Genomic DNA, 25,396 nt, shown 5'->3' on the forward strand with positions numbered 1-25,396 from the left:
GACTTAGTTATAGACTTTTTATTATTACTACAATTTTATACAATACCATGACAGAAGTGTGGTGAATATGTCCTAAGATTCGATAACAGAGAACATTTTTACATTAACATGACAATGTAATGTTTAATGGGTGCCAGCAGCCGCTACCAGGGCTTCTGCAACTTCAACTGCAATTTGTGCCTCGGCTTTGTCTTTTTCAGATGACGCCGATGATAGTTGTCTCTGGGCTTCACTGAGGACGTCTCTGGCTGCTGAACCATCGAGATTTTCTACAGGATGAGCTTCTTCCGCTAAAATCTGTAAAAACGACTTGTTCGATAGTTGTCCACATTTTCTTGTCTTACAATGTATTTAGTGGGAGGTATACCTGTACACTGTTATCCTCATTTATAGTAACTGTTCCAGAAGAAACAAATATTTTCTTGGTCGCCCCATCGCCTTCATATACTGTGACTACTCCAGGCTTTAGCACAGCTAACGTGGGAACGTGTTTTGGCAGTATACCAAAGGCACCGGAGAAAGATGGTACATCAACCTGTCTGACCACTGTTTGATCGTAAAATACCTGTGAATATGACATAAAAATTTCGTAAAAATTATTCCGGAGAAATGTTAGATACTTATACACGTATATTGTGTCACGTAATATTGTTACCTGATTAGCTCCAGCGAACGTAAACTTCATTTCATTACTGGAAGGAGCGTCGGCATAAGTTCTCCTTTGACCGCGAACATACCTCAAATAGGGACGCAAGTTACGAGCGAGTGTAGACATTTTAATGTTCTACGGGAAACAATTTAATTAATTTTATATGGGTTTCCGTGAAAAATGAAATGTACCCGAATGATAGATGGAACTGTTACATCACAAGATCGACGTACAGGCATAACCCATCATTTGCAACCATGCACATTAAAAATACATTTATGAATGGTCTTATATTAGATTCCTTTTTTAATTACCGGTTCAATGAACTTACCGTATGTTCGATCAATTGTGTCACACAGCAGTTAAATTATAGCGAATATCACAGATATAATAGCGGTTCGTTTTTACAGGTCAGAAGAAGTCAGATGCGAGTACGACGACTGCGCTTTGTATCGCAGACGACGAAAGGTTTCAATTGTCGCCATCTACATACACACTGCGGTTTATTTGAATTGGTGTTTTAAATAAATGGAAAAACAGCTATTTCAGGAGATATTTTCAGAACAGTTCAAATTATAAGACAGATGAGGTCTACAGAAATTATATTTTGCGTTATCCATTCTTATATTTAATTCAAATCATTCTAATAACAATTCTAGGGTTCTGTTCCCTGCTATAAGCTGCTCGGTTCTGTTCCCTACTAGAAGCTGCTCGGTTTCGTTCCCTGCTACAAGCTGCTTGGTTCTGTTCCAGGCTAAAAGCTGCTCGGTTCTGTTCCATGCTAAAAGCTGCTCAAAATGTTACGAAAGTGGGAACGCTGAAACCCCGGGCGTGAGCACTCTCCTATCCTCTCTGGCATTTCATATCGTGCTACACGAAGCAGCATAAGGTGACTGGCGTACTCTTACATCTCGTCTGTGATATTAGTTCCGACCGATACAGTAGGTTGTGACACAGAAATGGTAAGGGGGCTCTTGAGGCTCGCAGCGTGAGCAGAGAGGATAGACTGTCCTCTCTGACGTGAGACAAACAAATACATTGGGTGATTGGTCTACTCTTATTCCTCGTCTGTGGTACTACGAACATGTGACAGAAAACTGCAATTAGTGATTGGTCTACACCTACAACTCGTCTGTGTGTAAACTGCATTATACACATTAAAGACAGAATTCTTATTTCAGCTAGTGACTTTCCGATTGCCAGAGTGGGATGGACAATGACTCTGATTGTCGGTACATTTAATATTAACTCGATTCGCGGAACGCCATCTGGTTCGGTGTGTCACCTATCTTCGTTTCTATTCGTCAGACATCGTTATGAGAGAAATTGTAATGACTAATACCTGTGCGATCTGTACTGGAAGAACATTTTTCTTTCCATTGTAAACCGTTTCGCTCGCAACAGATCTAGATCACACGGGATTTTGTACATTCACCCGTCTTGTCCGGGTGGTTTTTATATGTATTTTATAAGTAGTACTTATTGAATAGCTGTGATAACGACACACAAGTCATCTGCGTCACTGGTTGGGTTCTTAATTATTTGTAGATTTGTTTTAAATCGTGATACGGCTGCGATGAGACAAACGTTTCATTAATTCAGTAAGTTCGAGGAGTGTCTTTGTCATAATTCACATTATAAAACAGAAGAGCACTGTAAACATCCGAGCGTTGCTATCAGTAGACGTTGATAACAACGACTGTGTTACGATCTATCGGGATGTAGGATGTTATGATGTTTTTTGTAACAATATGTACCGTTGAATCTCATTTTTCGGACAGGTGAAAACATTTGTTAAAGCTATTTTTAGATTCTGTACCGTGCACGCATATGTTCTGAAATTCTTGAGGAATAAATGGATTGCTCCTAAAAAAAAACGCTCGCCGTGATTCCTTTATTTATTGAACAGTTTCAGTTGTCAAATTCCGTCGAGTTCTGATTCTTTTGTTTCGTATTTATACGTTCGTTCCTATACGACCTTTATTTTTGGCCGTCGGGAAATTAAATATGCCTGTGTATGTATTTCAATTAGGTGACAATTAACAAGTACACCGGAAAGCGTCAGTGTTAATATAACGTGTCTCTTTTTTAGGAATGGTAGCTGCTGGAGCTGCAGTTTTAATGGCAGCCAGCGGAGAGAGCTCTTCGAATGGTACAGAGAATAATTCTACACGATATGAAAATCAAAATGTCTGTTCAAGGAACGAAACGCAGAGCAAACAGCAGAGCTCAGAGTCTCCGGTTAAGAAGTGCATGACACCTTGTCCTATGAGTAGTAAGTTCTCCTGAGAACTATTAATTAATTTCTATGTGTGTATTTATTTATATAAATTTCTAATGTTATAACTCAATTGAAACAATTGCTAAACAATATATAGATTTTTAGAGTACATGCAACGTACTTCACTTTGATACAAATATTTCTGAATGCCTTTATAACAGAGAATAAGACTCGTACCTCCATGTTGGAAAAGAACAGTCGTTTAATTTCAAGATCAGAGAATAAAGAGAGTGGTAAAATTCTTTCGTTGCATAAAACAACACCGATTCGCGAGACCAAAGCTTCCAGATTGAGGGCTGCCTCGATTATATCGCCTAATGGTAGGTCGTACTCGAAATGAAATTTAAAATTCAACACATTATTCTATACATTGTAATATTTCTTTTATTTTCATAGGTGGAACATTGGTTTCAAGGAGATTAGGTATGTCTGAAACATCTGCCCCTTTAGGTCTCCAGCCTAGGACCAGTTCATCTATGAAGGACGTAAGCATTTGTTGGTACCTTTTTTTTCTTAGCGTGTGCATTAATAGCAGCAAACTAATGTTTAGAAATGTATACAGGAAAATTCAATATTAGGTAACAGTAGCACTATAAATCCTGTAAGAAAAAGGGACAAGAGCTACAAGAGAAAATCGTATTTAAATCAGTCACATAGCATGGAAACAACAACAACAGGAGATCGTTTAACTCAGTGTATGTAATCTAGTAACGCAATTGTTAATTTTATTAACACTTTTACGTCCGGGCCGGTAGACTAAGGACCTTAATTGTTCCTGTCTTGGCAAACTGTATCAAGAAAATGTTGTACTGCATAAAGATCACAGTCTAACAATCGATGCACAGTAAATGATTAACGTACGCAATTGTTTTCAGCTGAATGTAATGATAGACGAACCAGAAGACAATCAACTAAACAAAGTTACATATCCGATACAATATCTACTTCGAATTCTAGTAATCAACGTCAGCTAACGACTAATTTAAGTAAAAAGCTGGTTGAGTTGAAAACGGCTTATCCGAAAGTTAGTACTCAATATGTTACAAATCATCCAAAAACCTCTACAACGCCTTCTGTTAATCCTCTTGCAAGCACTAAATATTCAAATATACAACGAACTAGGTAATTTTATTTGTTCACCATTTGAGAACGTTTATTTGTATGTAATTGTGACTTATGTCCTGCATACTGTTTCCGTTACTCTATATTTATTTTCTCTACGTTCTTTCACCGTTCTGTCGCTGGTGGCAAAATGACTAACATCCGGTTGAATTTTACAGTAGCGGCGGCCACAGTGATTCAGAGGTCTCACGGAGGGTCGACGTGTTAACGGCGTTGACCAAGTCAACGATCGAGCGCGTCGAGAGACTCGCGTCGCAAGCAAACTTGTCTTCAAATTATGGACCACAATCGGAGAATCATTCTAGCACGTCGACGCAGTGTAACTCCGCTAGTAATACAGAAAGTAATACGAACAACGCGCACGTCTCGCAATCGTCGCCACGGAAGTGTTCCATTTTAAAGAAATCGAACGACGAACATTCCCAAGACGGACCCGTGAACCACCCGCACGCGCCGGTCTCGATTTTGAAACATAAGATGTCCGACAGCGAGGGTGTTCAAGCTCTGTCGAACCTCACTCACACAGTATTGCCACCGGTAACATTCTCGCCGTCTGTGGTGGAGCCTACTCACAAGAGGCACGGTATTTTGAAGAAACGAAGTAGTCTGGACGAAAGCGAAATTCTTCGTCGCCGCAGCTGTTCACCAGACATCTCTTTCACCGATAATCCTTACTCCGAGTTCCGGCCGATCCTGAAAAATCAGAGACGATCGTCTCTGGACGAGATCATCAAACGAGATCAGAGCCTGGATCCTCAGCCTACCTCCATATTGAAACGGAAATCGTCCCGGGAGGACGACAGAGAGGACCGGCAAGTCGGTTCTTCGGAGCCGCAGGGTATACTCAAGAGAAAATCTACAAATAGCCTACGCACGAATAATGTTAATCACCACGTGACCATTACAACGGATTCAACAAGTGCGACCGGTCCGGAAATACTCGACGGCTCCGAGGTGAGGCCGATACTGAAGAAAAAGCACAGTAGAGAGGAATCGTTTGGTAGCGATCCACCGTCTCTAGAGCCGCGGCCGATACTGAAGAAGAAGTCGAGCACCGAGTCCGACGAGCACGACGACAAACCGAAGAAGACTATACTGAAGTGTTCACGAAAGAACTCGCAGGACGACTGCGCTTACGAGACCGAGCTCACGTCGCCGAAGAAGCTGTCGATGCTTCGAAACCGTTCCGCGCAGGGTAGAACCACCGGACAGACGACCGAGAACGATTCCTCCGTGCGACCTATATTGAAGCAGACCGGTACAAAAGACAACGAATCACGGGTCCGTTTGAACTTGCATGACGAGATCGCCGCTTCTGATGAGGCGTGCAACGAACCTGCCGATTTATTTTTACGAAAAAGGGCACAATCCGTGGGCCATGTACAGCCTTCCACTATCCCTAACGAGTTCACCGGTGTACTTAACAAACGACGCTCGCTCGAGTTAACGTCCATGAGCGATGTGTTACAAGATAAGTTACAAGCAAGATTAACGACCAATAGTAACTATTTAAAGACAGACCTTTTCCTGGGTGGCGAGAGTGCCAATGTGTCTGCTATTTTTTCTGACACGTTAAACAGGTATGTAACGCGAGCTTTCTACGGGGTGTCGCTGCTGAATCGAACCACCTCAATATTTATCTTATCTATTGTATGAGCAAACTTTTATGGACGTCCAAATCTTCTAAAAACATCATCCCGAGAAGAGATTCTTTGAACTAGCTTAACTTCTGAGACGAGTTTTTTCGTACAGGAATGAATATGGTAAATTTTTAGGCGATTTAGCTGAGACGGCCTGTGTATTTTCCAAAACATGTACACACGTGAAAAATGTATTAATAACACGTAACAATAACAACGCTGATACTGTGCAAATCTATGCTCCACCTGTTCAAACATAATTCAGTAAAACATAAAATTAATGTTTCTCAAATCAGTAGTCCAAATACAACAAGGAATATGGCCTGAACTTTTGCGTTGACCCAATATATCATAAAATATATATAATATAATATATTATATATATACACATAATATACTTTTATTTACTTCTAAAGTAAAGATTGTTACTGCTGATTTGAGAAACCTTAATTTTAGTACAGTTCAATTTGTACAAAGTCGGTGATGTTATTGTTACGCGTCATTAATTTTGTTATAGTAGTAATATTCATTTAAACAGTTTGCAGCTAGCCGTCCCTATTACCAATTTCCGATATTCTAAATTGATATTTGTTTACACATTTACTTGATATAGTAATATGTAAGTTTGGTAAGGCTTTGAATCTGTGCCAAGTTTAATTATAGACCACCTAGCAATTCTGAAAGCTACCAGAAAACAGAGAATCGGAACGTACACACAACCTGTACACCTATTCGAAAGTTAATTCAGGCTCACGAGGTAGTGCTTTTGTGATTCTTCTCTTTTTTTACCTGTGCCAAAGCGTCACGCATTTTATTCGGCGAAAAATGCGCTTATTTTCTCGACACGTAACGCTGAATGTATGTATCATCGGAATTGATCAAATTTTAGGAGTACACGCTAAGTTGTCACCTCGACTGTTGCAACACCACTAGCACGGTTCAAGTAAAAAAAAAAGAAAAATGCTCGAGTCCCTGAAATTAGTGGTCATTAAGTATGCTTGTGTGCATATATTTAGATTAGGAAATACAAGCTCTTGCACTGTGAGACTAACGCTGGTAACATGCTGTTAAACTTAAAACAATAGATCGTACAAGCTACAGCTATGCTCGATAAATCGGAACAAATAATCTAACAAGTTATTGTTTCGCCTAATTATAGCGCTGCGAAGGAAAAGGAGAAGCAGTCGTCAGTGCTCGGGGAAAAGGCCGAGGATCAAGCGACCGTACACGAACTTCCCGTAAATAATAGTGTCGAGAAAAGTGCTAGCAAAATGACTGACAGCAAGGAACACGTGATGAACAATGAAGTGTTGGCTTCGCCGAGGAAGCAGGACGACACGGATTTTCAAGAGAGCAACGGCGTGCATCGCAGCAACAGTGTCTCCAAGATGGCACAGCATTTCAAAGCGTTGCAGGAGAAAGCGAAGGAGAAGGAGAAGGAGAACTTGTCCCAGAGGACGCCGAGCAAAGGCTCGCGGGGGATACAGCGTTACAGAGACCGTAAGCTTCAGGGGAACGACAGGTTCAGCACTCAACCGGTCACTTTCCAAGAAGTACAGGAGGCGGTTTTGCAAAATCAACGTAATTCGAACATAAAATCGACGGAAGGTAATGCCGACGACGAGTATGATCCTTCCAAGTTGAGCCTGGCGGATCGAGTGCGCCTTTTCAATCAGAAAATTGATACCGAGAAGAGTGTACAATCCGAGATAATGTCAGTGGAACGACTTTCGCGAAGACGACCGGCTACTCGTTATAAGACGCAACCGGTCACTTCCGAAGAAGTCGAAGTAGCATCTCGGATATCTCCTTTAAATTCTATTCACCAATATTCGTTGGATAACAGTGAGTATCTGGGACGGTGCCACAGTGGGCCGTTTCTATAAAGTAGATGGAATTAATTAAAAAATGTTCACATCCCGTAAGCTAATACTCGACTGAGATAGACTGAAAAGGACACAGACTTATATGTGATCTGATTTGTTAAATAAATAGTCAAGTTCAAGTCTTTGGAAACACCCACTATAAGCATAGATTTATACAGTTTCTCATTCTAGCAAATAAGCAATTACAGAATGACATTCTACGACCCTAAAAGCTCCTAAAACCGTTCTGTTTGTAATTAATAATGTATAATTAATTGAGACGCAAATTGTGTTCAACTTTTTTCGATTCTGGCCTACTGTGAGTGATAGCGTAGAAAATTCTGAGAAAGGTTACAAGGTGTGAATAATTAATTAAATGTTACAGATGTTGCCCCGGAGCTTCGCGAGCCAGTTTCTCAGGTTGACTTACCAAAAAGTACTTCGAAACCGCAGAGCGTGTTTAGAACAAAGAGCCCTGAACTCGAGGGCTTAAAACTAATCAAATCTGTACTTAAAAAGGAATCCGAGGAGCATGAACAGCAAACGCTTGAAAACCGAACTGAGATCTCCACGTCCAAAAAGGATGAGAGAATTTCTCGCACACAAACAGACAACGAGATTTCTTCGGTAGATCACGAGAGTAGCATAAAGAATGAAGGTGTACTTCGTCACTCTATTTTTTCAAAGCAGACCAGGTGAGACAGATTTGAGAGCAGTCGCCTAATATGATGGGTTGGTGCATAGACTGCGGGTTTTAGGCATTCACGATAAAAATGAATAATTGCAAGTTAGAACAGCCAAAACATTACAAGAATTTAGGATCGCCAATGTATCATTTTCAACTTAATAAGATTATTGAAGAAAGAACTTTATATTTAGCTCCTGTTTGTCCCAATCGATCCAGACAATGTTTATGTCGCATAAAGATCTGCAATCTACTTATGAATGATGACAGTGAACAACGAGAAAATTCAATTTCCACCATAACGCAACCAAGAAACTTGAATACATTGAATGGAATGGTGTCCACTTTGATAGATAAGTTCTACTTAGAGAAAAGTTCATGTTTCCTCACCATTACTGTTAAAAATCGAACATTTCCTATGCAACAACCTGATATACTTCTCCTGTAGAATACATTGTGAAGTGTCGCTTCTCGATGACGTAAAATTTTTTTAATCGTGCTTATAAGTGCAGATAAGATTAGGTTGAGTAGTGTGCGGCGGTGTCTGCACGTGTATTGCAATTAACTGCTTGTAGGTACGCTTCGTTGTTGAAGAGCGCTAGTCACCACTCGATTGGCAACAAAAAGCTCGAGAGTGAGACGTCCAGTGGAACAGTACAGAAACAACATGGAGTAGCGTTGCCAGGATTGTATCGCAGCGCGACACAGGCAATTCCATCGGTGGATACCAACGATGGTCCTAGCATGAGTATCGCGGATCGTTTGGCAGCACTTCAACGAAGTGGTAACACGAACTGGAAGCGACGCATAGCGCCGGAGTCGGCCGTCTTATCGGTGTGTACCTTCTTCCGTTTATTATCGGTAGAATTGATAACGAAGTTCTCACTTTACGGTATAATCTGATTCACGCCTGTCCAACCTCTTCTTCGTCGCGGGCTACACGGTCCCCACCATCAATTTGTCCGTTCCCCCACAAGCTCCTTATGTTATAATATACGATAGTAATAGGTCCGCGATAAAAACAAATGCCATGCGTTTCTGGTGATACGACCGTGTCAAATAGTGGGTTGGACAAGCTTGATCTAGTTAATTTCAACATTAATACATTCAGGGACACTAATTTTGTAATAATCATTTGTAAGTAGTTCCATAGTGACCACCAAAAATTGTTAGCAAGAAATAAATACCAACTGCAAGATACAGTAACCATATGGAACTTTCTTTTCGTTAACAATTTTCATAGGTTGGAAACAATATATTGACGTCCTTGAATTCTTATAATGTATCTACGGTTTTAAACTGCACGAACCTGTCTTTGTCGTAAATTCATAAAATCGGCAGACTATTAATCGTTCGTCGATGGTTGATTAGGACGGAACGAGTAACAGTTCGTCGACCAAAGAAGAGCCGAGCATCAAGCAAGGAGTTCTCGCCGACTGTCTTGGCAAGTTAGAGTCCGCCACAGAGGGATGGAAGAAGAGAGTAGCCGCGTCGGACGCGATGAAGTTCACGGTGGCTGGAAGAATGAAGGTAGAGCTACCGGAGAAGTTGGAAACCGCTCCACGTTCACCGCTCGTCGAAGTTACGACGGATAGGAAGAAGAAGACGCCGAGACCGGAACGATTCAGAGCCAAGAGGGGTAAATGTTTGCCAAAGAGATTGTTGAACCTCCTTTAGATATAGCAGAGTCATTAAAGAGGCTATTATTAGGTGTGCGAGCAAATTCGGTGCCTTCTTTACCGATATTTAGCATTTATTCATAAAGGAAGTATACAAGATACAAGTTATTGAAGCATTTTTTGAGCTCTTCGATGGAGTTGTAAAGTTCCTTGGATAAATTGTGTTAGTAAAACCTGAACAGATGATGGGGTCATGCCTGTCCTGTCATGAGAGTTCCTCATCCTTTGTGTGAAATGTAACCGAGCATTGTCGTATTGCGGGATTACATGTCTACTCTGCTGGTCGGTGAAACATAGTTTTTTCTTGAATTCATTGTATACTTTCATTAATCGTTGTAGTAATCTATAGTAATTGTTTAGCCAGGTTGAAGCTGCTCATAATATATGATGCCCTTAAAATCCCACCAAAATGACAGCAAAAATGTTTTCTTGTGAATGGCTTTGCCATGGGTGGATTGTCATATGGGATCCATTTTCATCGCACGTTATGATTTCGTGCAGGAAACTCTTCCTTCTGAACCGAGAAAGCAAATCCACCGCTGTATCAATTCTGTGTCATTTGATTTCTTCACTCGGTTCATGATCCAACAACCTAGATATCGAATTTGACCTAACTTTTTAAGCCGAAGAGATATCGATTGCATGCACTTCAAAACGCCACCAGGAACCGGAACAAAGTACAATTTAAATAAAGTTACGACAGATTGAATGAAAAGGCATCGGAACTTATTTGCACGCCTAATAATACACTTTTGATAGCTAAAGCGTTAAGAATAGACAGAGATAAGATACTGAATGTACACATTGTTTCCAGGGTACACGAAAGATGCTGTGTCCACGCCGACTAGTCCGAGCAAGGATTCATATAGTAAATTGCGGATGAGCTTTTCGGAGCCTACGAGCGATGACAGTGGTTAGTGAATGCTTTTTACAAGTACGATATAGAAGATCATATTTTTACTGTACTCATTTATGTCTAATTGATGCGTTTTGCAGGAGAAGATAATAAATCCGAAAAAACTGTCTCGCCGACGGTGTCAGTGCCCAAGATAGACGATGAGACGTTCACTTCCTTCTATTCTGGAATCTCCTTGGATAAGTGCGAAGCTGAATCTGTTGATTTGAGTGAGAGTGATTTTGATATAATCACATCGCAATCAGAACTGTAAGTTTTTCTGTTATTCGTTGTAGACATTTTAGTTTCCGGGTTTCACAGATTTTTATTTTTACAGACTAGTCCAGAGACGTGATATACGATTGCAAAGGCGACGTGTTATATCCAGGAATCCTCTGAAGGCGCTCGCAGCGAGAACTGACCTAAGACAAGAGTATACCGAGGTGCGGACTGATATTGCGGAGAAAGTAATGAGACAACTAAATGTCGAAAAATGTAAGCTCTCAACACTCGACATCTCTTTAAATTGTATTGTAATATGTAGACTGCAGATTTTATGCATTTATGGCAAAAATAGTTCAAATACAAAATTGAAAAGACATTAGAAGAACATTGTTGTACTATTTTCGACTTTTTAAAACGATCAAAAGAGAGAATACGTTCATTCAACTTCGGTTTCTTACAATTGACTTGGACAATTTTTATTTTGCATAAAAACCCGCAGTCTGGTAATATGCAATGTGTGCAATTTTCTTAATTAATATTACAGTGGCTAAGAATTCGTCTTTGGCTATGGAGGCTCTAGCTGGTCTGGCATCCACCGAAGACTTCAGCAATGTAACGCTGAGGAACGTGGCAGAGTCGAACGTATCGACAAACAAGCTGCAACCATACAAAGATTTGATGCTGATTTTGATCAAAGGAAGACGTCACGTGCAAGTGAAATTGATCGAACCGATCGCAGAGAACATTAACAGCGGCGATAATTTTGTACTAGTGACGAGAACAGAGGTAATTAAGAGCGTAATTTTTCAATATTAATATTAACTTGCCAAATGATTAAAAAATATTGTTACCAATTCATTTAATTTCTTCCAGGTATACAATTACGTTGGAAAGTACTGTAACGTTATCGAAAAGGTTCGCGGTGCGAAAATCGCGATGACCATTCAGCAGCACAAGGATCTCGGCAGTCAGGCGTCCCAAGTGATCACTATCAACGAAGACAAGGTTACGTGTACGAAGAGTCAGTTGCAGAAATTCTGGAGCTACCTTGGCGCCGAGAGTGAAAATATAGATGGTGAGATACCTTCCAGCCAGTTTTTAGTTATATTGTTTTAGCGTCTAATTTGCCGTGGCGAAGGACAAAAGAAAACAATTTTTATTTGTGTGTTCTTATTTTTATATTTATATATATTTCTGTGTTCACATAAATAACTTAAATGCAATAGATGGCAATGTAAAAAAAAGTTACCCTTCAATCCAGGTGAACAATTCAATAAATAATTGATTGTATCGATTACAGTTTTCGATGCTGGCCATCCCGATGAAGACGAGCTCTACGAGACAGCAATGATACATACTAACATGATCTATGAGATTAAAGGTGAAGAACTGGTGCCTCTCGAGAAGTATTGGGGTGCTATACCAAAAATCGAAATGCTCGATCCGAACAAAGTTTTAGTATTCGATTTTGGCAGCGAAATGTACATATGGAGCGGCAAGGTGGCGTCTGTTGATAAAAAGAAAATCGCAACGAATCTTGCAACAGAAATGTGGAAAGAGGGATACGATTATGCTGAATGCGACGTGTGCCCGATTAACGCCGCATCCATGATCGGCAGACGTAATGCGTCTCAGATCGACTCGAAATCTGCCAAAGTCAGACCTAAATGGTGCTTGCTCGCCAAGTTGACGCAACACGTGGAAACGGTACTCTTCAGAGAGAAGTTCCTCGATTGGCCGAACGCCTCTGGAATTATTCGAGTTCGCGGCAACGCGAGCAAAGAGCAGGTCGATGGAACCATAGTTATAGAACCGTGCAATATTAATAATTTATTAGAGGAAAATACCGCACCCGTTGACTTGGTTCTCGAGGGAAGCCATTTGGGTCGGGGTACCGGTTGGTACGATGACGAGGTAATTAGCTCGGTATTTTAATCACTAGACAGCGGATTTTATGCAATTATGATATAAATCTGTAGGAGTAATTTAAAACAGTAAAAACGTTAGAAGAATTTTAAAATACTGGTTTGTGCCGATGACCTGCGTTGTGGAATTACCTAAGCATGATTATCGTAAAATGAATGCCACTGAATATCAATTTATTAATAGTAAGGTGAGAACTCCATTAGCAAACGACTAACCATTGTTGTTAACAACGCTGATCGTTTCTGTGAATGAAATATTATTTTCAATCTATTAAACGTATTAAGAAATAAAATACATTTCTATTTTACTCCAGTTTGTTCAGGTAGATCATTTTTGCATGAAGATCCGGTGCCTATTAATTACTATGTCATAGATGAGGAATGTATGAGCCAGGAGATTTTAATTTATTTTGTAGTTAATGAAGCAGTACGTCGTTACAACGACGAGCGTGAAAGTGTGGCACATTGACGAATTCTCTCACACCCTTTTGGACGATTCATCTATTGGTCAATTTTACTCCGGAGATAGTTATATTGTACATTGGATGTATTCAGTTACTATTACTGGTAAATATCGACAATAGGTATACATTGTTACAGTTCATTTTCAGTGAATTTTAAATATGTTTTCTTTTGTAATAGGACGCGAATTGAGTGGTATGCCTTCGAAGCATTCCGCAAAGGGTCGTGATCGTTCCGTCTACTTCATATGGCAAGGGCAGAGCGCGTCCTTGAACGAGCAGGGTGCGGCAGCGTTACTAACTATCCAATTAGACAGCGACCAAGCACCTCAGGTAATTAGAGTCTGAGGAATAAATTTATTTCTTTGGGTATACATTATAGGGAAAAATTGCTAAATATTTGGACAAACATATTCTCGTTATTTTTATGTTAAGTAATGTAAAATAGTCTCCTTTAGTGCTCCGTAAACCTAGTATTGTGAAAATAAATACGCTGTAATTTACTTATGTTTCTTACAGCTCCGTGTAGTTCAAGGACACGAGCCAGCCGCGTTTCTTAATCTATTCTCTGGAGGGATGATTGTACACTCTGGCAAGAAGAACGATAAGAAGGACGAACGGTGGCGATTATACATATGTCGGGGTACCTTAGAGTCAGAGGTGTCTTTGATCGAGATTCCTTGTAGCACTCGTCAATTAAGAAGCAGAGGTTCTCTTGTACTGCTGGACACGAAAAATGACAAGATTTACGTGTGGCATGGATCTAACGCGTTACCTCATATTAAACAGGTACGCTTCGTCCTACATAATCAATTGACAAATAAATATAATACAGTCAGGTTAATATCTGAGAATTTTTGTACGGTTTTATAATGTAATAGTAGTATATTATTGCATGTATAATTATTATTTGCAGAATGCAATTAACGCGGCGAAGAAATTGCAAGAAAACCGACCTCAGGAAATCCACTTGTCGCCCGAAGGTGATATAGAAATTTTAGAAATTAATGAAGGAACTGAACCGGAGGAATTCTTTAATGGTAAGTAGCAGTTGACTATAAATAGACTGTGGATTTTATGCGTTTATGACAAAAATGAATCGATCAGTGAAGACATTAAACGAATTTAACGTAGAAGATTTCGAATATTATCTACTAAATATGTATGTCATTAATTTTCTACAAACCGAAATAATTCTTCTTCCAAGAATTTACGAACGACAAAGAAATTCGAATCATTGTAACCGTAAAATAAATCGTAGTGCAAGGGGTTAAGAGTGTCATTAAATTATATTTGTCGTATTACAATGATCAAAAGAAGGAATAGATTTTAATTTATCTTCTGTTTCTTACAATTTGGAAACATTTCGTTTACAGCATTGGGAGGAATGAACAAGTCTCTCTACGCATCGTTGAAGGAAGATCAATTACAGGAACATACTCCAAGACTGTTTCACTTATCGAGTATTTCAAAAGAATTTATGCCTGTGGAAATACTATGTCCTCATCGTGCTTCTTTGGCAACGGCGTTCCCTTTTCTACAAGAGGATTTGTATCAAGTAAATCAACCAGGTAATTAAATACTACTTAATTGCAAATTATGAACGAGCACTTATTAGGTAAGTATACTATACAGGTTATTATTGTTGCAGCGCTATTTTTGCTGGATAACAAAAACGAATTGTGGATATGGCAAGGCTGGTGGCCTGACACCGGAACGGAAGATCAAACCGGAAGTAAAGCGGTTAGGTGGCAGGCGGAGAGAAGAGCTGCCATGACGACAGCTATGCAATATTGGCAGAGCTTGCATCCAGAAACTACCAAGTATCCGATTTATCTAGTCTGGGCTGGTCTCGAACCGTTGCAGTTCATTAGTTTGTTCCCTACGTGGACATATCGGGATGATATCGCAGAAATAAACGTTGAGGTACATTTGATACAGTGATTATTAAGACAATAAGTGATCCCAGCAGATTTTTAATGCATCGAAACTTATAACTAGACTGCGGATTTTATACATTTATGACAACAATGTGTACGTGAAATTGAAACAGTGAAAATATTCTAAGAATTTAACAATACAACTGAAATGAATGTTTCAGGACGGTCGCAATCCGGGAGAAGTATTGACAGTGGAGAACGAATTAGCGCGACTAACGAAAAGCACGTATCCCCCCGCTCAATTATTACAACGACCTTTACCGGAAGGAGTGGATCCCACGCACTTGGAATTGTATTTATCTCAACAACACTTTGAAGTTAGTTCCGCTCATCGAGTTATTTTTAAATAAAGAAATTTATTATCAAGTACGTCTGTTTTAATTTAAAACTTTCTGTAATTAACACGTTTTCTTTTTTTCTTCCAGGAGCTACTAGGAATGAGCAAAGAAGAATTTCAAGACCTTCCAGTTTGGAAACAAGTGAATCTCAAAAAAGAAATCGGGCTTTTCTGATGAAACGCCCCTACTGCCGATCCTACGAATAATAGCTGCCCCTGTAAAGCGTTTAATAAAGTTTTTGTTAATTGTTTTACGATGTTTATAACATTCAACTTTTTTAACTTCTCAATATATATAGATATATATGTATATGGATTCGCGTTTGAAAAAAAATACGATTAAAAGTTGCCTATCGACCGGAAAAAGAACTAATATTATAATGCAGTTGAAGATGTTTACTATTGTCTCAAATATAATATATATACTATACTTATACATACGTATACATATATACATACATATATATAAATATATATATATATAAATATTATATATATATTTATATATAGATAGGTAATTATATATTTTTAATACATATTAAACATAAATTGGCTTGTGAATATTTCCTTTATATTTGTATGGGCTTTATATTCATTGATAATACAATATGTTTTAGAATGGCTTATTCTTACATGTGTAACATTTGTACAAGAGCGACTGTATTCTTTACAACATACTCTGTGTTTTTGAACAGTATTCAATGAAATTTCTCAATGTTGCCTTGAGTCTTATTTCACGAGTCCTTTTTACGAATCCTTGTAAGTTTCATTTTGAAACGACTTGTTCTCTTGTACTATCATCAAAACACATACGTGACACGTAATTTCAAAATAACTTTATCTTACACTTTTTTCCGTACATATAATTCGCAATGATATCGCAGGGCTGTACAACGTTCACATCGTTAAATAATTTAATTTATTCGTATTCGATGATAAATGCATTAACAAAATCAGAACTTCATACACGGTAAATGACGATTTTGCATATGTTGACATTTATAACTCTACAAACAGTCGTATAAGTAGTTGTTCTTTCAAACAAATTTATAATAACTCACAATTAAAAAACAATTGCTACGACAAAACAATTTAGGTAAAGATCTAATTATTTATAATAATTGATCAAATATACTTGTACTTTTTGTTCCTCCTCCACAGTGAAAATTACAAATTTCATCCTTCTACATCTAGTGGTCTTCATTGTTTTTTTTTTACAAATTCACCAAGGCACGATAGTACACCGAGTATAAAAGAAAAACTATTTTGTTTTATCCACGATCGATTAAAGTATACATGCAAAGAACACAAGATCAACCGTAGTGCTTACGATGGTCGTTTTATTTTACTTAAACAAGAATAACATGTTTGCGAAAAGTATAGGCGCCTAAACGGTCTAATATTAAAATAGTCCATCTGATCGAATGATTCGACAATCATTACTTGTTTTATCTTAAAAATAATCGTGCATCAATGCCGTTTAACAACACCAGAATCACAATTCCTTTTTCTCACTTTAATGTCTCCCGAATTAATTATCTTGTTATTATATTCTTCGCACCCAATTTACAATACTAGTTGCAGTATTGGAATATGTGGCTAGTACTTCCATTCAAATCGTTGGGCATCTGTAGCACATAATTGGATTTTCGTTACGTCTCTTCTCAATTATTCTCGAAGTTATAGTTTGCAATATCGTAATGATTTTACATTATGTGTTTCGTATACTGCACGAGCATTAATTGAATACATTTTGTGCCATTATTAGTATGAGAACTAACTGCAAGACAATCGTTTTAGTAAGAAATAATATATTGTACAGCATCATATACAAATTATATATAACAAATGACAAATATGTATTTACATTTTGCTATATTGCTATACACGTTATAAAATGTTTACCACTATACGTAATACTCCATCAAAATTATTTCCCACTTATTAGTATTATTAATATTATTATTATTAATATTATCTTCAGTATTCTTTCTATACGTATAGGTAAAGTACAAATAATTCAAGACAAATTTACAGAGAAAACGTACGTGTGATTACCATTTGAATGTTCACTGGACTTTGCCATCAATGTAAGCCTTCATAGCAGTTTGACACTCTGCGGAACACCAATGCTGGATCAGTAAATATGTTTCTGACTCCAATGCTGCGTCCAATTTTTTTCTCAAGCTGTGACGTAGCAGAGCCTTCGTGGCTTCCATGGACTGAAAAATTAATAAACCGATAGAAGAGTCAGCAACAGTTTTCAACTGAAACGTACAGTATAAATATTCATCAGTTTCCCACATTACTAATGTACTAGGTTCACTCTAATGTCTTCAGTGACACGATTCCTAAGCGTTTCAACATTCTAAGATACACCTGTGCCATGAAAACATTTATTTCAATCTATTTCCTACTAGTCTCAACAACCAGTTTCGGTTCTTATGTTATAATCAACAGCAAATTAAGCAATGTTACTTTCAAGTACATGGACGGAGTATATAATTATAAAATGTGTGCATTAACTGTGCGTTAAAGTGCAGCAATTAATGTGTATTGATAATACAGGTGGATGGAGAGAGTGATTTACATTATTGCGCATCTAACGAAGCCTGTAGTGTGATTCACGACCGGTTTTGGATGTCTAGCTTGACCGAGAGACTGTGTCGTTGTCCTAATGGAAAGGAATGTCCGTGGCAATGGAACGTGCAATTCGGAAATTCGTCTCAATCGCTGAATAATAAATCGCGCATGGAGGTAAACGCTTTATATAGGATGTCTTATGTAGTATTATAGACCATTGGATTTGCCTTGACGGTAATAAAAATATACGACTCGATATAAAAAATTCCTGTCACTTTTGTTCGGATATTTTGAATCCTCGAACGGCAGACTATTCTATTAACTACATAATTTCTAATATTTAGGACGATTCATTGCTTATATTTATCAATTTTTGAAACCTATTAATTTGTACCATAAACACATAAAACCCGCAGTCTAATGATAATTGATAATTTACAGTTTTGCAGTCCAACGACAGACATGGACGTATGCACGCACAAGAAAGACGCTGTCAACGTTTATGGCAAAAGTGATAGCTCTAATTCGTATCTAATACCGTACAATGTAACGTTTAAATGTGTTTGCCCAAAATCGCATTACTGGAGGCTGCAAAAATACACGTACGAGGATGATGATCTTATCACGCAAACATTTAAATGCGTCAAGGTATGTTCTCACATTTAGAAATTTATATTCTGAATTATGATGGTGTATTTCCACCCAGTTAATAAGTTCCATTAATATTATTATAGAAAAGAATGTGCGAAACCGACGATTTTTGCGGCCATATACGATCCGATTTGCACTCAACGCACTACAGATGTTCTTGCCCAGAGAAACATTTATGCATTTACAAAAATAGAACCACGGAGAACGTTCAGGAGCTACTTTACTCCGGACCAGCCTACAGAGCATATTGTCTTCGGTTTACAAATCTGTAATAAAGTGGTACGCATACCTGCGAAGATTGCTCGCTCATGGCTCTCAAAGTGGGTAATAGTTCTACTTGAAATCTGTCAGGCCACAACACTCTTGTAACCAGGCCAGCCCTTAGCGCTTCGCTAGCAGTCAGTGTTCTGCCACCCAAAAGTAATTCGCTCGTCTGCAAATAATAAATCGTTAATAAATTGTTCTTAAATACAGCAAGTCGTAGGTCAGTGAAAAAGTTCGTGCCTGATTCCTTATTGTATTTTAATACCAAGTCGGGCACGAACTTTTTCACTGATCTAATATTTAATGCACATACAATTGCACTCCCCAATATATGCGATAACGTGAACACAGCAGCGCCTTCAGCGATTTGCCCTAATTTTCCGTACGGAGTACTAAAAGTTGCTTTGTCGCTTGCTATCACAAGGTCGAATAAAGGCAGCATCGTTACTCCAAGACCAATAGCAGCGCCCTGAACTCCAGCAACAATTGGCTTGTTAAATGTTGCTAAACTTTTGATGAAGTCTCTGCACAAAAGAAGTTAGCCGTTTGATATTATTTTTTTATATAATGAATACAACGAAAACTCAAGGAACAACATATCAAAACACATATTGACGACAGCATTTTGTGATGTTTGGTCAAAATGTGGTAATTAATTGACATACTATTCGTTGATTGTGAAAAAATTGTGTTTATTTAACGTTACTGTTAAGAATCATTTTATACGCAACAATCTAGTATAATTGTAGGGACTACATACTTAACAGCGTCCGCCATTTCCTGAGCCCGAAGCCGTCGTTCTTCCTTGTTTGTGTGTAGCAACATAGAAAGTTCAAGACCTTCGCAAAAACTGCTGCCGGTGGATGTTAACAGAACAACCCTGCAATCATCATCTCTTTTCAGGATTGATAACGTATCGCGGAACTCTTGCATCATCTAGAAACATAAATGAAACATTGTATCACTAAAATCTAAGAAACTCGTAAGAGTAAACTTCGGAATGCTTTTACCTGCAACGTAAGAGCGTTTTTAAGTTTCGTTGATGACGACGGTGTGAGTATTAGTTGCACAAGATTGCCATGCCGTCGTACATTGATCTCTTTATTACTGAATGGACTTCTCGTCTCCGATTTCGTCTTGCTATTATCCAACTCTAATGTCTTGGTTATATTCGCGGCTACTGAAAAACATTTTTTCGTTCAGTACTCTATTCGTTATAACTTATTCGTGTAAACATACATATACTTGAAAGAACATAATAAGTTTCTCAATAAGAACAAAAAAAAAAGATTATTACAGAAAAAAAAATACAAAACATTTCAAGCAATTCGAAATCATAGATTTCACCTTTGCTTTTACGATTAGCTGTAGAACTTCCAGATCGATTTCCAGCACTGACTACTGACAGAGCACTTACAGCTTCTGCAAGGCAGACTGAAAGTTCATCTTCTCCTTTGGAGAATTCTTCATTGTTATCTGACTCACTTGTTTTAGCAAATGTAACTTTGTTCTTCGCGGTTTTTTTGGTTTTCGATGTTACCTTACCTGTGGTTGTACCGTTCGATCGTGTTATAACTTTGCCAGAACTGGCATCCTCTACTATTGTAGCATCGACCTGCTTGGAATTCTTATCACCTTTTTTGGAATCGGACTTCTTCGGACGAAGTGTTTTGTCCTCCACGTTATTCGCAACCACGGCTTCCACGTCGACTCTTTGGACAGCCTTCTTTTTACTTTTTCTCGCTCCCTCGCTCGAGAGTCTCCTTTTCATTGATCTCAACGAATGAGAACCACCTTCATCGTTCCTAGCTCCGTCAAGCTTCTCTGGACTGTCGATGCTGACTCTGGGGCTTCCAGATGCACTGGAAAAAGAACTGGACGAATGCCTTCTAATTATAACAGACGCGTCTGCCGCGTTCCTTATTTTCCCGGGCAAAATAAAATCCTGTTGAGACGCGGCACTCGATTTTCCCGTGGCAGCTTGTTCCCCGACCTTCTTCTCTGTTTGCACTTCACTCGAGTGTATAGAAGTTCTTTTCGACCGTGACGAAACTTTCGACACACCCGTTGTTGCAGTGCGCAATCTTAAAACAGCATTACGCACCAATTTCTTCCGGAAGTTCAGTTCACGTTGTACTTTTTGAATGTCCATGACTTTCGCCTGGGACTTGGTGATAGGAATTAAACGTTTCTTGTCCGGTTGTTCCACGTCGTACAATAAATTTACAACACCCTCGTCTTGCAGCAATCTATCTATCTCGTTGATGATCTTCTTCTTTGGCTTCGGATCCCCAGAACTGCTCTGCACCGATTGCTTGCTCTTTGAAGTCACTTTCGAGCCAGATTTCTTCGATGCTGTGCTGAGCTTTGCCTTTAAAGCCACCTTCTTACTGGGAGACATGTTTTGCTTCAGTATTTTCTTCACGACTATGTTCCTTTTGGGTAGAGACTGAGATCCTTTCTTGTTAAAACTCTGCTTCGGACGTCTCACAGGTGTAATCTCTAATTTATCCGATGTCGAATTAGTTTTATTCGTAAGCTCCTTGTTTACCATTTCTTTCATGGTCGAACTATCGTCTTCTTCAACTATGACAACAGTAGTGTTTCCCTCTTTAGACTCATGATTCTCAGTTACCGCGAGTGATGCCTCAGCTTGTACTTCCTTCGGTTGTACTTCAACATCCTGAGACTGCTTCTTGCTCACTGGGACTTTACTTTTGTACACTTTCTGCCGTTTCACAATACTCAGTTGCTCCTCGTGCTCTCTAGCTTTCTCTGTAAGTTTTCGTTTTCTACCTGACCTTGACTCGTCCACACGTACTTCTTTTCCAGACGATTCTATATTCTTCTCTGGAGTAGACTCAATCATCACAAGAGTTGTTTCAATATCTGGCGTTGTATCCTTTGGAATTGAATCTACAGAATCATTAGACAAGTCAATACTGAGGATTTCCTTTTCTGCTGCAAGAACCGACTTTTCTTCTGCATCCTTCATAACCTTGACAGGCGCAGGTTTAAACGTTTTCTTCTTTCTGGGGGGAGCCTTTTTCACAGGATAAACAGGTAGTTCCAGAAGTTGTTTTAACGCCAACTCTCTTTCAACTAGAGGATCGAGTTTCGGCGGTGTATTGTGACCACTTTCTTCAAGATCTACCGGACCTTTTCCTTCTTCTGTTAAGGTTGGTGGCTTCAAATTTGACCAGTCAAGGTCTACATCACCCTCCAATATAGCCAGCAATTCCTTATTATCAGAGCTGCTTTCTTTACTAGTCTCTTTGCTTGTCTCGGTGCTAATTTCTTTATTAGAGTCTGTGCTGTCTATGCTCTTCTTGTCTACGGATGGAACAGTTGGTTGAGGCAGAGGTATAAGCGCAGGTAGAGTACCTATCGGGCTACCGCCTAGTTTACTAGATAATCTCTGTGTGAGCTTCTTGACGAAAAATATGTCAGGCCCAGGAGGTGTTTCTACCAATTTTTGCTTCTCGCGAAATCGTTCCTTCAAGGCTTCCGTCACTTCAGCTTGTGTGGACAGAAGGCGGCTGCGATTGGAGAGAGATTTCGTTTGCGGTATTTGAGATTTAGAATTTAATGATTCCTTTTTCAGTGATTTAACAGCGCTATGTTGCTTTCGCGCATTTTGATTATTATCCGACTGTTCCTTTGATATTTTCGCCTCTTTGTTTTCCTTTTTTATTATAGTCTTTCCGCCACTTGCAACCTCTTTCTCTATATATGCAATTTCTTCTTTAACGATCGCGATCGTCTCTTCTTCGACAACTGTCGTCTTTGGGTCATCCAACAGGCTTTTCAATTCTATCTCCACGGTATCCGGTTCTTTAGAGGCTGACTGATTATCCTCCTCTGCGTTCTCATCGCCCCAGTCGTCAAAAATATCCTGAAGTACACTTCTCTTTTTAGACGGCAAAGTAGGTTTGTCTATTTCATTTACCTTAGCTTCTTCTTGTAAATTATCCACGGTTGGCGAGGCGATATTGGTCTCGTCGTTAACATGTTCTTCTTTTGCATTATTCCTTTTAGTGCTATCACAAGTTTCAGTCTGTGTTTCAGGAGATGACTGCACTTCTGTTTGTTCTGTGTCTTCTTTTTGATCGACATCGTTACTTTTCTTCTCTATTTTATCCTCGTTAATACTAATAGTATGTACAATTCCTGGTTTGCAGGTGACTTCCGAAATTGTTGAAGTTACAGGATCAATGTCAGTTGACGCATGCTTTGAAATCTCTTTTTCCCCTTCTTTGACCGTCGTTTCGGAGTTTTCTGATAGTACTACTTCCGTGGAGATCACTTCAATGATAGTTTCCTCTGGTTCTTGATTGTAGTCGATCAAATCGAATTCTTTGTTCACAATTTCATCTTTTTTCGTTTCTTTATCCAATACCGAAGAGTTAGTTACAACGATATGATCTTGTACGATTGTATTCGATGCATTAAGGGTGACAGACTCTACAGTCACCACCATAACATCCGAGTCACCATCAACCAGTTTAGTCAAATCTGTCTCTGCGTCTGTAACATGCATAGAGTGGTCCTTCTTTTCAACTGTCTGGTTGGGAGACTTATTTAATACTTGATTCTGAGCATCAGTATCCGTTGGGTTTGTATCTTTTGCTATACAAACATCGTCTTCCTTACGATTTTGTGAATCGTGTTTTTTCTCTGTAGTGTGTTCTTGATCGTCGTTTAAAACATCTATACTTTCTTCATTTAACTGTTTATCCTCTGCACATTTTTCGTTGTCTTTAACATCACTCAATTCTATTACCTCTTTTTGGTTCTCTTCAGTAGCTACTATACTCTTTGTACCCTGCTTATCATCTTCTTCTGTATTCTTGCTAACTGCCTCTGATGGACTGCTTTCGATTACTTCTCGCGAGTCGTTAGTAATTGTCTCTCGATTCAGCTTATCAATTTCGTCTGCATTAACATTCTTTACGAGTTTGTCTTCCTTGATTTCATCTTCCTTGATTTCATCTTCCTTAATTTCAACTTCCTCGACCGCGATACTTAGCTCACATTCGTCTGCAGTTAAAGATGCTTCATTGTCCGTGTAATTCTGGGAAGAGTTCTCCTGACTCTCAGGAATGTTTCCTATAATCGTCACATCTTCGCTTGAATGTGATTCCAATGAAGAAGAAATATCTACTACCGGTATTGATTGCACTTCAACAGTATCACGCTGTACTTCATCTGCTTGTTCCATGGTAAAATATTAAGACCATTACACTTATCTAGTAAACCATGGACTGACCTGTTAACGAAAAAGAGTGATTACTACATCATTGGTGATCGGAATACGATAAATAAACTTGTTAAATACTCGTAAATAACAATCAAATTGTTCTTGATACTAATAGAACTTGTACAAAGAATTCTGTTTCAGCAAGAGACGAAGGAAAAAATGTTTCAAGCATACCATAACCTCACACAGATATCTAACATCAAGCGCACACGGTTTCTATCCCACTGGTTTTTGGGCCGACACGATTTCAATGATTAACTCGTTCGCAAGATAACGTTTCGATGATTGTACCGAGAAATTCTCAACGGAGAAATACAGTAATATGTTTCAACGATTCAATGTTTCGACGTTTCATGAAGTCATATTAAATGATAGTACACTAATCTATAATCAAGTTATTCGGCCCTCGCACTAGAAAATGTGTTAATCTAGAACTTGTTAATTAAAGGAGTTTCGTTAACGTTATCATATTATTTAGCAACGGTTTCGTCGAATCTATATCGAAAATGATTTCAATGGCAGTGTGAAAAACTTACCAACCAAGACTGCTGTATCCATACTCTGTCGATTCCAAAGATAATCACATATTATTCAATCGTTCATGGAACTGTTTCATGGGAAATCGTCACTGTTAAACAAATACTTTCGATAATTCATATATAGGAACCGATTTCGTATGAAAAAACAATGACTCCCTTAAAATCCGAACGCAATGTTTACAAGAACGAAATCTGGAATACGCGTATTAACTATAGTTATGCATAGTACACTGCTGTCATCAATCTACCGCAAATTATTTACAACCATTTTCCACCAGATTTTTGAAAACCAAATTTAAAATATTAAAAAGCAACATACATATTGTTCATAACAATTTTTAATTCTTAGCTTCGAAAACTAAAATATAAGCTTTAAATACGAAAATTAATTTATA

The 25,396-nt window shown here is 38.6% G+C and overlaps 4 protein-coding genes across 22 annotated transcripts; 2 read left to right on the forward strand and 2 right to left on the reverse strand.

Annotated features, from left to right (window-relative positions):
• Window positions 1-3: 3 nt before the first annotated feature.
• On the reverse strand, window positions 4-1,136 carry Atpsyndelta (ATP synthase, delta subunit). The gene is made up of 4 exons (XM_076806171.1): window positions 981-1,136; window positions 656-784; window positions 368-565; window positions 4-297 (listed from the first exon to the last, which is right to left on the reverse strand). The coding sequence occupies exons 2-4, from the start codon at window positions 773-775 to the stop codon at window positions 124-126; spliced, it is 492 nt and encodes a 163-aa protein (XP_076662286.1). The 5' UTR covers window positions 776-784; window positions 981-1,136; the 3' UTR covers window positions 4-123.
• Window positions 1,137-1,692: 556 nt separating this feature from the next.
• On the forward strand, window positions 1,693-15,955 carry Svil (Supervillin). Of its 4 annotated transcripts, none has more exons than XM_076806172.1 (25): window positions 1,693-2,664; window positions 2,742-2,924; window positions 3,092-3,250; window positions 3,327-3,415; window positions 3,493-3,625; window positions 3,806-4,052; window positions 4,211-5,632; window positions 6,852-7,537; window positions 7,943-8,252; window positions 8,818-9,076; window positions 9,614-9,881; window positions 10,736-10,834; window positions 10,918-11,086; window positions 11,154-11,311; window positions 11,586-11,827; window positions 11,915-12,116; window positions 12,342-12,955; window positions 13,383-13,533; window positions 13,609-13,760; window positions 13,947-14,216; window positions 14,344-14,467; window positions 14,804-14,998; window positions 15,079-15,353; window positions 15,529-15,684; window positions 15,793-15,955. In XM_076806172.1, exons 2-25 carry the CDS (start codon window positions 2,744-2,746, stop codon window positions 15,877-15,879), a joined length of 6,648 nt encoding a protein of 2,215 aa, XP_076662287.1. In that variant the 5' UTR covers window positions 1,693-2,664; window positions 2,742-2,743; the 3' UTR covers window positions 15,880-15,955. The 4 variants fall into 4 exon arrangements, with proteins under 4 accessions (XP_076662287.1, XP_076662289.1, XP_076662288.1 ...); XM_076806174.1 differs by having other exon boundaries at window positions 4,214-5,632; XM_076806173.1 differs by having other exon boundaries at window positions 1,693-2,250.
• A 298-nt stretch (window positions 15,956-16,253) lies between these two features.
• Window positions 16,254-25,224, reverse strand: LOC143365737 (uncharacterized). Of its 16 annotated transcripts, none has more exons than XM_076806177.1 (8): window positions 24,999-25,224; window positions 20,550-24,471; window positions 20,213-20,382; window positions 19,963-20,138; window positions 19,516-19,726; window positions 19,228-19,371; window positions 17,763-17,926; window positions 16,254-17,332 (listed from the first exon to the last, which is right to left on the reverse strand). In XM_076806177.1, the coding sequence occupies exons 2-7, from the start codon at window positions 24,421-24,423 to the stop codon at window positions 17,774-17,776; spliced, it is 4,728 nt and encodes a 1,575-aa protein (XP_076662292.1). In that variant the 5' UTR covers window positions 24,424-24,471; window positions 24,999-25,224; the 3' UTR covers window positions 16,254-17,332; window positions 17,763-17,773. The 16 variants fall into 16 exon arrangements, with proteins under 16 accessions (XP_076662292.1, XP_076662293.1, XP_076662295.1 ...); XM_076806178.1 differs by having other exon boundaries at window positions 17,753-17,926; XM_076806180.1 differs by lacking the exon at window positions 16,254-17,332 and adding an exon at window positions 17,339-17,484.
• LOC143365739 (U-scoloptoxin(11)-Sm7a-like) lies at window positions 17,956-19,410 on the forward strand. Its single transcript, XM_076806193.1, has 4 exons — window positions 17,956-18,201; window positions 18,273-18,461; window positions 18,729-18,935; window positions 19,022-19,410. Exons 1-4 carry the CDS (start codon window positions 18,091-18,093, stop codon window positions 19,208-19,210), a joined length of 696 nt encoding a protein of 231 aa, XP_076662308.1. The 5' UTR covers window positions 17,956-18,090; the 3' UTR covers window positions 19,211-19,410.
• Window positions 25,225-25,396: the final 172 nt, after the last annotated feature.

This window comes from Halictus rubicundus, chromosome 2, assembly GCF_050948215.1.
Source record: "Halictus rubicundus isolate RS-2024b chromosome 2, iyHalRubi1_principal, whole genome shotgun sequence".
Classification (NCBI taxonomy): Eukaryota; Metazoa; Arthropoda; class Insecta; order Hymenoptera; family Halictidae; genus Halictus; species Halictus rubicundus.